Below are 12,500 nucleotides of genomic sequence, written 5' to 3'. Positions count from 1 at the left end.
GCTAATAGCAGGCTATTATATATGTTTGAGCGTAATCAAGTCACTAACATAAGATGGTGCTGATCCACGAATTGATTTAAATCTTAAACCTGATTCGATAGGCAATTAAGTTCGTAGAGAGCTAGTATAGTGTATGGTTAGAACCCAAATGACAACGAACAACGTACTTAAAGACTCCATTGGTAGTACGGTGTCTAAGTGGCTACCCACACGTATGCATTAAACAATGCCGAGAAATACAAAAACACAATAGGTTCAATGCCCTGACTATAGGATGCTAAAAAACCGGCTAAGCAAGATTAATTCAACAGTGAAGGTATAACTATCTTAAGCCAATATTTCAAAAGAAAATGCCTTTCTTCATCAGGCTTTCCCAAGGAATGATTTTTTTCCTATGGGCTGTTTTTCCCTCATTACATAATAGAATTTCTATTTTTAATGTTTTTCAATTATTATTGTATAAAACGCTCTTAGTCTGTTAAATGCCAAAATATTTATCACATTACAGGCTACATTCCTATTTATTCTGTAACAACTATTTCCATAAGCCGAAATCATTCCTAGGGAAACCCTGGTAAAGAAAGGCATTTTCTTTCAAAATACTGCCTTAAGATAGTTATTCCAATACTGTTCAATTAATCTTGCTGTGCCGGTTTAGCATACTGTAGTAAGAACATTAAACCTACTGTGTTTTCATTCATTTATCTTCTAGAGGCATCCCAGATTTCTAAGAAAAGCTTCCTGGTTCTGATTATCCAGAATGGTGGATAGAAAGTTGGACATTTTAGAGGGTTTGGATTGTTTAAATCTTGGTAGATACTATCAGGGCACAGCTGACTTTCATCAGGCCATAACAAATTACACAGAAGCATTAGCCATTTTTAAGGAAATAGATTTCAGAGACGGAGAAAGAGCCACCTATGGCAATCTCGGCAACGCTTGTCAAAGTCTTGGTGATTTTAAGGAGGCCATAGCGTACCACAATCAATGTCTTACTATTGCAAAAGAAGTGGGGGACAGGGCTGGTGAGGGAACAGTTTATGGCAATCTCGGCATCACTTATGACAGTCTTGGCGATTTTAAACAAGCCATAGTGTACCACAATCAACATCTTAGTATTGCAAAAGAAGTGGGGGACAGGGCCGGAGAGGGACGAGCCTATGGCAATCTCGGCAACGCTTATCGAAATCTTGGTGATTTTAAGCAAGCCATAGTGTACCACAATCAACATCTTAGTATTGCAAAAGAAATAGGGGACAGGGCCGGAGAAGGACAAGCCTATGGCAATCTCGGCAACGCTTATCGAAGTCTTGGTGAGTTTAAGCAAGCCATAGCATACCACAATCAACATCTTAGTATTGCAAAAGAACTGGGGGACAGGGCTGGAGAAGGACGAGCCTATGGCAATCTCGGGAACGCTCATCGAAATCTTGGTGATTTTAAGCAAGCCATAGTGTACCACAATCAACATCTTAGTATTGCAAAAGAAGTGGGGGACAGGGCCGGAGAAGGACGAGCCTATGGCAATCTCGGCAATGCTTATCACAGTCTTGGTGATTTTGAGCAAGCCATAGCGTACCACAATCAACATCTTAGTATTGCAAAAGAAGTGGGGGACAGGGCTGGAGAAGGACGAGCCTATGGCAATCTCGGCATCGCTTATCGAAGTCTTGGTGATTTTAAGCAAGCCATAGCGTACCACAATCAACATCTTAGTATTGCAAAAGAAGTGGGGGACAGGGCTGGAGAAGGACGAGCCTATGGCAATCTCGGCAACGCTTATGACAGTCTTGGTGATTTTAAGCAAGCCATAGCGTACCACAATCAAGATCTTAGTATTGCAAAAGAACTGGGGGACAGGGCCGGAGAAGGAGGAGCCTATGGCAATCTCGGCAATGCTTATGACAGTCTTGGTGATTTTAAGCAAGCCATAGCGTACCACAATCAACATCTTAGTATTGCAAAAGAAGTTGGGGACAAGGCTGGAGAAGGAGGAGCCTATGGCAGTCTCGGCAACGCTTATCGAAGTCTTGGTGATTTTAAGCAAGCCATAGTGTACCACAATAAACATCTTAGTATTGCAAAAGAAGTGGGGGACTGGGCCGGAGAAGGACGAGCCTATGGCAATCTCGGTAATGCTTATGACAGTCTTGGTGATTTTAAGCAAGCCATAGTGTACCACAATCAAAATCTTAGTATTGCAAAAGAAGTGGGGGACAGGGCCGGAGAAGGACGAGCCTATGGCAATCTCGGCAATGCTTATGACAGTCTTGGTGATTTTAAGCAAGCCATAGCGTACCACAATCGAGATCTTAGTATAGCAAAAGAACTGGGGGACAGGGCCGGAGAAGGACAAGCCTATTGCAATCTCGGCAATGCTTATCAAAATCTTGGTTATTTTAAGCAAGCCATAGCGTACCACAATCAAGATCTTAGTATTGCAAAAGAACTTGGGGATAGGGCTGGAGAGGGAACAACCTATGGCAATCTCGGCAACGCTCATCAAAGTCTTGGTGATTTTGAACAAGCCAAAGAATACCACAATCAACATCTTAGTATTGCAAGAGAAGTGGGGGACAGGGCTGGAGAAGGAGGCGCCTATGGCAATCTCGGCAATGCTTATCACAGTCTTGGGGATTTTAAGCAAGCCATAGCGTACCACAATCAACATCTTAGTATTGCAAAAGAAGTTGGGGACAAGGCTGGAGAAGGAGGAGCCTATGGCAGTCTCGGCAACGCTTATCGAAGTCTTGGTGATTTTAAGCAAGCCATAGTGTACCACAATAAACATCTTAGTATTGCAAAAGAAGTGGGGGACAAGGCTGGAGAAGGAGGAGCCTATGGCAGTCTCGGCAACGCTTATCGAAGTCTTGGTGATTTTAAGCAAGCCATAGTGTACCACAATAAACATCTTAGTATTGCAAAAGAAGTGGGGGACTGGGCCGGAGAAGGACGAGCCTATGGCAATCTCGGTAATGCTTATGACAGTCTTGGTGATTTTAAGCAAGCCATAGTGTACCACAATCAACATCTTAGTATTGCAAAAGAAGTGGGGGACAGGGCCGGAGAAGGAAGAGCCTATGGCAATCTCGGCAACGCTTATGACAGTCTTGGTGATTTTAAGCAAGCCATAGCGTACCACAATCAAGATCTTAGTATTGCAAAAGAACTGGGGGACAGGGCCGGAGAGGGAACAACCTATGGCAATCTCGGCAACGCTCGTCAAAGCCTTGGTGATTTTAAGCAAGCCATAGTGTACCACAATCAACATCTTAGTATTGCAAAAGAAGTGGGGGACAGGGCCGGAGAAGGAAGAGCCTACTGCAATCTCGGCAATGCTTATCGAAGTCTTGGTGATTTAAAGCAAGCCATAGTGTACCACAATCAAGATCTTAGTATTTGCAAGGAAACTGAGGACCCAATAGGGCTGGCAACCGCAAGTTATTCTATTGGTCTTATTCATGAATTTTTTGACTCCTTTAGCAAAGCTCTTAATTACTATCGTCTCAGCATTCATTATTTTGATGAAACAAGGCGTCTTCTTCAGGCAGAGGATACATGGAAAATTATCTTTCGTGACAAACATGGGGATGCATACACCGCTCTGTGGACAGCACTCTTGAAGAATGGAGAGGTTGATGAGGCGTTGTATGCTGCTGAGCAAGGACGAGCACAGGCTTTGGCAGACATTTTGAAGACGCAATATGGTGTTGATGAGAATCCTACGATGAAGGTAACTATCCCTTTGGTTATGAAAGATCTACCTTCACAAACTGTTTTCACAGCACTTGAAGGGAACACGATCAGCTTCTGGTTGCTAAGAGAAGATATCGGGATAAATTTTAGACAAAGGAAAATCGAAAATGTAAGTGCCGACTCTCTGATGAAAACTACTTTTGAACAGATCAATGTGAGGACCTTTGTACAATGTGAGAATCGTTCACTTGACAGACCACGCAGCAACTTCTCGAGCTGGAGGGAAGCTGTTGAAGAAACCTTTCAGTCCTTGAGCTTCTCTGTGCACTCTTTGCAGCCCTTGTATGATGTCTTAGTCAGCCCTATTGCAAACTTGCTCCAAGGTGATGAGTTAGTTTTTGTTCCTGATGGACCCTTTTGCTTGGCTCCTTTATCTGCATTGAGTGGCTCTGTCAGGATCCGTGCAGCTCCCTCGCTGACCGCTTTAAAATTGATTGCTAGTGCACCTGACGACTTTCAAAGTAAAAATGAAGCGCTGCTTGTGGGCGATCCATGCTTGAAGGAAGTCACTGATGGCACTGGTAAGCCCATGTATGAACAGCTGCCATGCGCGAAAAAGGAGGTGGGTATGATTGGAGAACTTCTGCAGACCGTGCCTCTTACAGGAAAAAATGCAACTAAAGCCGAGGTGCTGAGAAGAATGAAGTCAGTTGCTTTAATCCACATTGCTGCACATGGAGATGCCAAATTTGGAGAAATTGCTTTGGCTTCAAATCCCGAACGCACATGCCAGATCCCCAAAGAGGAAGATTACATGCTATCATTGAGCGATGTTCAAGAAGTTCGTCTTCAGGCAAGACTGGTTGTGCTGAGTTGCTGTCATAGTGGCCGGGGAGAGGTAAGATCTGAGGGTATTGTGGGAATAGCCAGGGCTTTCCTGTGTGCTGGTGCCCGGTCTGTTCTGGTGTCACTCTGGGCAATCGATGACGAGGCGACCTGGATGTTCATGAAGAGTTTCTATCGACACTTGGCAGATAGAAAAAGTGCAAGTACAGCTCTTCACCATGCTATGAAATCTCTTCGGGAGACAAAGAATTATTCCGCCATGAAATACTGGGCGCCATTTGTGCTAATTGGCGATGATGTCACCTTTGTATTTGGGCAACACTAGCACAAAAAGAATGGTAAGTGCCATTTACATACAACTTTAATGACTGAGTCGCTGTACTTTGTACATGTTTTTAATCAGGAAGTTGTCGAAAGGAGCGGGTACGTTCTTCACAGAGAAATGGCTTTAAAAACGGTTGCCAGAGTGGTTATCTTTACTCCAACTGCTTTGGCTAATACCTGGATTAAATAATGTCTGCTTTCACCAAGTCAGCTACTTCAGCTTCCTGCAGATAGCTATCTGTTTGAGCCGTGTTATAATGGACTGACAGTGAAACTGATCGGTGATTGCCGGTAGCTTATGTCAAGTGAAGTGAGCTACTCAAGTGAGGTCCTCAAGTCTTCATGTGAAAGTAACACTGAATAGGAATTGTTGCTATTAACTAAGCACAAACAGTTAAATCATTGTGTTTTTTTTTCAGAAACGATGACCAATACGAGAAAAACCTACTTGGACTCTGATACGTCGATATGTTATTTTCCATTCTTCGATTATATGAGTTATTGAAAAAAATTCATTCACTGATGCCTCAGTAGCAGACAGACACAAGATATCATGCCAATTATAGTTAAAGTACCATGAGATTTCAGTAGCATTAAGATACTGTCCAAGTCCTTACATTCGTGCCTTGTTTTGTATGCATCTGTACCAGGATAAGTTAATCACTTGATAGAAATCAGGGACTTGACAAAACGGTTTGCTTCCATGACTGAGGATCTAGCCGTCGTTTTATTTTGGCCCTTGAAAATACTTGAAAATAACTCCAAGCTTTTGTGGTATGTTTTTTGGGTGACAAGTATACTCTTTAGTTTGCTATACCAACTTTCCATTTACAATATCATTAAGTGACAGTCTCGGGGTATGTGTATTTTCTGTTTCTGCTAAATAAGCAAATTAATTGCTTTGGGAGGCAAATGTCTATAAGCTAAAAAACAACCAAGGAAAGTAGAAATGTTTGGAAATTACAAATTTTAATGTAGCATTCACATTTAAATGATATGGAAATTCTCGAGGAGAAGAATTCCGTTGATCATTTTATTGTCCGTCAATAATCGACGCCAATGGCAACGTGGGCACAGATTGGCTACCATAATGACTACAACGAAACGTGTTTTAATGCGTTTTCAAACACCCGGCTAAAAAGATTTCTTTTTTCCCAAAAACTTCAAGCTTGCTCACAATCCTGTCTAAATTCATTAGCCAATAAAGGACACTTGTATTCTCTGCTAGCAAATGTGTGTTTTGTCTTCCGGGCAACTGTACAGTTTCCCTGCTAGAGGAGGTCTCTTTTCTTTTGCCTTGTTGGGCTGACAAATACGGGAAAGAGACCTTTGCCATGGGTCGAAATTCACTCTGTGTGGGCATGCACGGGGGTTGCGACAGAATCCTCACGTGATACTTCATGTTGTGTGGGCCCACTTAAAAACAGTGGAATTACTGTTAAGTAATGCGTGGGAGACAGTGGGCTCAAGTCACAGTCGGCAAACATTTCATGGAGCGTGTGGTTTGAAGAGTGCTGACCCATGGCAGAGGTCTCTTTCCCGTATTCGGGAGCTAAGCGAACGCAAAAGAAAAGAAACCTCTGCTAGCTGGGAACTGTACAGTCTAAATGGTCGAAACAAGGTTATGTCGACAGCAAAATGGAGTTGTCAATCTCTTTCCTGATGGGGTTGTTGGAGGTGTTTTTGAACAAGTCTTCTTCAGTATCAGTTAAAAACTAATAATAATAATATTATTATTATTAGTTTCAGCTCTAACCAAATGAAAGTTGGAATTTGATTTCTGTTCTGATGCAGATGGTCCCAGCTAAACGATCAATCTCCAACACAGTCATTTAATGGTTGTAAAGGGCATTTCGTCATTCCAAATCTGATATCATTTACCTTTAGTTCTTAGATGATACACCTGGAATACCCAGGCCGTATTCTACAGTATACCATTTTTTTGTTGCTTGATTCAATGATCTGGAGATACAGCAAATATCTTGGAAACCTTGTTTTCTCAGGCAGTGCTGTAAGTTACGTTGCCTGTTTTTTAAGTTCAGTCTGTTTATGTCTCGAAGTGGAGACTTCGAACTGGAGAAAAAGGTGGCCGTAGGCAACAGTTCCGCCGGCCAACTCGAATAGTGAAAGGTGTACACTGGTCAAATTGGAAGAGATTACAATTGATGTGGCCATTCTGCGGTGGAAGAATGCCAGTCACTTTCAGTACGGCCCCATGAATTTTGTGAGTTAGAGGCAGTAAAAAAGACCAAAATGGTGACAATTGTCAGCTGAATCTAGTGGCATACCCGAGCTCCAACAAGTCTCTTATACAACAGTGCAATGTACAAATTAAGACAATAGATGCATGGATCAGTAGCCTCTGAGATTAAATGTTCAAGGCCTCCTTCAATTTATCACCTACTGTTGACCATATGCGAGGTCCTTGGTATCTTAGAGAATGCTTTTCATAGTTAACAAGAGGCTACAGGTAGCCTTAACTTTGTTCGAAGGATTTTTAGCCAACTTCCTTTAAGTTCACAGTATTTCAGTAGGTTTGTTTTGACGTTGCAATATCTTGGTAAATAACCAGTTTCAATTCTGTAGTCCGAAGTCCACAGTCCCCATTCCGTGACCCAATAACAGGGTTAAGTGCGATCGTGGATATTTGTTTACATTTAAAACTGTTGTTAACAGCATTGATTCCAATCAAAACTAGAAAACAAATGCTTTTCTTAACAATACTAGGAGAATTACAAAATTACGATGTCTGTTACAGTCATACGATAACCGGACATTGCATTGCATGCAACGAAAACACAAAAGCTCGTTTTCGGTCACGCACACAATTCTTTAGTACACATTTCCCTGTTAATCTGTCACGTACTCTTCCGTCGTTTAGTGGTCATTGCGATTCCCTCTGAAGGAAGAGATACAGAGTTTGATTCAATCCCACTTGATCTGCCTTCTACAAGACACAGAAATCTTATGCATGCATAGCCAGAGGGTGACCTGAAAAAAATAAAAATAAAAACGCCCAAAGTCCAAAAATGGAGTCGAAAACTATAGTTAACCCGTATTATTATATAAACACCAATGAAATACCACGTGAGCTTTCGTGCGAAAATATGATATCTTCACAGGTAAAAAGATCACTGTTGCTATGGTTACATATGAAAATCACGCCTTTTGATACCTTTCGTGAAATGATTTGGTATTTCATTGGTGTTTATATAGTAAATAGAATAAAATTTTAAAAGAAATTGTAACATCAGGGAAAAACTCCATTCATATCCATCCTATCTCAACAACCAGGCATTCTTAAGTTAGAATTCAAAATATAAATGGCTGCTAAGGTGTTTTTTTACATTAAATAGTTTGTTAAGAAAAACTTAATTAAGCTGAAGCTGCACAATTTCTGCCTCTGTAAAGGTGAAAATATGTAACTTAAAAAAAAAGAGACAACCTCAGTTAACTTATTCATTCCACATATAATCTTGAAAGATTTATTCAAAAAAGAAGTAAGAGATCCTAACAGCTTTCAATTTTTGCAGTGATCTCCTCCTGCCCCTGTGAAAAGGCCTCTCTCCTCCTTCTTTCAATCGTCTTGGTCCATTGTAGCTGCCATCATCAAAGTAATAATCCTGCATTGTGTGGAATCTTTTGAAGCAGGGCTCTGGGCACATTATAACTCCACAAACAGCACAGGTGTAGAAGGTCTTCTCATCTTGAATGTCCACCTTAGATGTGGATCCGGTGTCATGACTGTTGAGGTAATGGAAATGATCGTACTTGAACCTGATGTCAGGGATAGCTACTGGAATCTGACAAAAAAAAAAAGGAGAAAATTCAATGTCTCTCCTGAAGCATGTCACGCAAGTCACATTTCCTTTTTGTCTGCACAAACTCTCCCCCGTTTAAGCTATTTGGCTTTCTTTTGTTGCACACCACAGATTTCGTTTGGTAGGCCTGATCTGTTGGACTTCACTGTCCCACATGCTAGAGTTATTCTTTCCTCAAGTACCTCAAACAATGTCACTGACGTATTGATATTATTGTCCATGAAGACGTAATATCACTTGTCCAAGAATGGTTCAATTAAAGACATTGCCGCTTTCCTTCCTAAATTTTCCTTCTTATCAGTATAAATCTTGCTTTTAACAAGTAGTCACTACTGGATTCTGCAAGTCCTATGAACTTGATCAAAGTTGCATCTATGGTTAGCTGCTTCTAAGGCTTATACAGAAAGGGCTGTATCTTGAACAACTTACTGTAATCAGCAGAGCCAGCCCTGGGTGCCTGGGTGATGTCTTCAAAGTGTAGGTATCGCAAAATCTGAAGGAATCTATCCCTGGGCATTATACGGCCGAAAAAGGAAGAGCTTAGAGCAGGATCTATGCTCCACTAAGAACTAAGGTTTGGTTTAGTGACCAAACCCATGTTCAGTTACAGACGAACCCAAGCTTTTATTTCATTGGTGGTCCCTCTTCTGCTGTGCATATAAATTAGTTTGCTCTACTAGCAGTTTCTATACCTCCACCGTGAAGAATAATGAAAAGAAATCCAGCCATGATCCAAGGCTTTCAGAGTTAAGAATTGACATTTATTCCAGCCTCTTCGTGAAATTTCTTTATCTTCCCTTAAATCTCCTCTGACCAGTCTTGTACCTCTAAATCCATTCCTCGTCCGTGCCCTCGTCAGATGTCGATTCAACTGATTCTTCATGGCTGAATCCCGACTCGTCAGGGTAAAATTTGTTTTCAGAGACTCAGAGTTCCATAAAATGTGCCAAAGACAACTAGTCTTCAGCAACGAACCGAATATTTTTTTATACCATATACGATTTAGCTAGGGATTTTAAAATTGTAGTTAGAATTTGTGACACTGTCACAGGCTCACAATAATTTGGTAGTTATTCAAATCTGTGTGAATGCTCCTTGTGATCACCACAGTCATGTACTTATGGAAAAAAGGTATCATACAGTATGCGGATATCACTAGGCATTACAGGGTATGATACCTTATTATAACGTATCAGTGGGCCTCACAAGTCATCACACCTTATCACAAGCTATCACTAGGCCTTACAAGTCATCACGCCTTATCACAAGGTATCAATAGACATCACAAGTCATCACACCTTCTCACACATCTGATGCACGATTTAGGGGAAAATTTGGGGCGCTTACTTTTTGTAAGCCATCACAAATCACAAAATCACTCCACTGACCGAACTCACTCATCCACCATCAATTCAACCATCACATTCCTCAGACCGCATTGAGCGCATGTTTTTAACGGCTATTCAGATTATCGAGCGACCGAATTTCTTAAGAGTTTAATTGTTTCTTGTGAATACTTAATAGAAAACGAAAACGTTAACTTATGTCTTCAAAAAGAGGAGGTCGCAAACGCATTCCTGCTGAAAGTTTCGTTGCGAACTTCGCGCAGAGGCAAAGAAATCGTTAAATGAAGAGAAAATTGACACCAAAAGTGTCTCCTAGCGCTAATCACTCTTCAAAAATGTTGTCTTAGGTCTCGGGGAAACTTTGGCCTCATGAAACTGCTAAAACAACCAGATCAATAATCTAAACCTCTCAAAGTTGGGGTCCTGCAGGGATCCTTGTTGGGCCCTTTGCTTTTTAACATTTACATTAATGATTTGAACCTTCATGTTACAAACTCCTCTTTACGGTTGTAGGCAGATGACACTACCGAATATGCATCGGACGCCTCTCCTACAGTTTTGGAATTTATTATTAACTCTGATCTACATATATTATCAACATGGCTTCGGCAGAACTATCTTCAGATCAATGCATCTAAGACACAGGCAATGGCTATAGGTCCAGTATCATATCATTATAACTTCAGTGTAGATAACAATGAAGTGGACGTCAATGATACACTTAAAATCCTTGGTGTTACATTAGATCGTAAGCTCAATTTTGTCGGTCATGTGTCCGAACAAGTAAAAAAGGCGTGTGCAAAAGCCTCTGCGTTACGGAGGATTCGCAGGTTTATTCCTTTAGACGTAATGTGCCGCCTTTAGAAAGCTTATATTTTGCCTAACTTAAAATATTGTTGTCCGCTATTACTTGGAGTTGGAAGAGGTCAAGTTACAAAATTAGAAGACACCAATAATTATATTCTTAGAACTATTTTAGGGTATAGAAAGCATACACCATATAACCATTTATTAAATAAAGCTGGTATAAGAACGCTAGAAGAAAGAAGAAAATTCCAGGCCCTAGTTTTGGTATATAAATGTATTCATAAAGGAGCCCTAAGGTACATAGAGGATTTTTTTAAGATCAAAATCTGTAATTATAATTTAAGAGGGTCGGGGACACTTTTAATGCTACCCAGTTTTAATCTACAATGGCGCCATAAGTCATTCTCATTTTTGGCAGCAAAACTTTGGAATACGTTACCTACGTATGTAGAAACGCCAAAGATATTTGTACTTTTAAATGTCTTTTAAAGAAGCAGGTTTTTAGATAGATTTTAGAATGGTAATTTGAAACTATCTCTTTTATTTCCAATGCTTTCCGTTTCACGCAAATATTTTAACGAGTTTTTATCACTCCTAGATGTAGCGTGGGTAAATAAAGTATTGTTGTTGTTGTTATGAACCCTATTGCACAATTCATAATTTGTAAGACAATCTGACATGGTGAAAACATTGAACAACAGGAACAATGCTCGCGTCAGGGAATTACAATTGTGAGACGCCAAAAGGAACCAAAACGTAAAGGTACGTACGAAATAAAATCACTTCATTACCGTTAGGTATTTCAAATAACATTATATCATTCTATATATCCACCGATCGATATTTCAGAAGTCGTGAAAAGCCAACGTAGCTTTAATTGGAATCGACGCCTGATGAACATCACCGTGCAACGTGAAAAAACGGCGGTTTATTTTTTATTGTTATGCTTGTTAATTTGTGGCTGCTTCTTACGGAACAGCTACAATTTTCATCTGATGCTCGATTTAGGAGCCCTGGAAAACAAGGGAGATTTTTGTTACACGTCACATACGTCACACAGCGTGGAACATACATTTCGACGACATATCGACCGGGGTGTGGATTTTTAACTCTCCTATTTCATTCAGTTTTGTCTCGCTTCCTTCATTGTATAAATTGTAAATATAGTTCTCTTTTTAACTGTAAATACAGTTTTTGCCTTGCTAAGTATTTTTTGTATATATATACGGAATGATGAAATGCCGGAACGGTGGAACGGCGGAATACTTAAACACGGAACGGCGGAATACTTAAACACGGAACGCCCGAATACTTAAACACGGAACGTCGGAATACTTAAAATGGAACGCCGAAATACTTAAACATGGAACGCCAGAATACTTAAACATGGAACGCCGGAATACTTATACATGGAACACTGGAATGCTTAAAAATGGAACGCTGGAATACTTAAACATGGAACGCCGGAATACTTACATACATACATACATACATACATACATAAGACAGAGCGCAAAAACCGCTGATTGGCTAGAGAAAAACGACGCAAAATGGCTTTGTTCACGTAACTGAGCCTGCGCAAACTCTAAAGATTCGAAGTGATCGAAGTATAAAAGTCGAAGTGAAGAAAAACATTTTAGCATTTGTCAAATTTTGTGAA

The 12,500-nt window shown here is 40.6% G+C and overlaps 1 protein-coding gene across 2 annotated transcripts in view; it reads left to right on the top strand.

Annotated features, from left to right (window-relative positions):
- LOC137980205 (tetratricopeptide repeat protein 28-like) overlaps nucleotides 1-6,054 on the top strand; it is a 36,804-nt gene extending 30,750 nt beyond the window's left edge. For both annotated transcript variants that reach the window (XM_068827597.1, XM_068827596.1), the window contains 2 exons: nucleotides 713-4,880; nucleotides 5,286-6,054. In XM_068827597.1, coding sequence (XP_068683698.1) covers nucleotides 761-4,867 — 4,107 coding nt within the window. In that variant the 5' untranslated portion in view covers nucleotides 713-760 and the 3' untranslated portion in view covers nucleotides 4,868-4,880; nucleotides 5,286-6,054. The remainder of the gene's footprint in view (nucleotides 1-712; nucleotides 4,881-5,285) is intronic.
- Nucleotides 6,055-12,500: the final 6,446 nt, after the last annotated feature.

The sequence above is a fragment of the Montipora foliosa genome, chromosome 12 (genome assembly GCF_036669935.1).
Source record: "Montipora foliosa isolate CH-2021 chromosome 12, ASM3666993v2, whole genome shotgun sequence".
Classification (NCBI taxonomy): domain Eukaryota; kingdom Metazoa; phylum Cnidaria; class Anthozoa; order Scleractinia; family Acroporidae; genus Montipora; species Montipora foliosa.
This window is presented reverse-complemented; position numbering and strand designations above follow the sequence as displayed.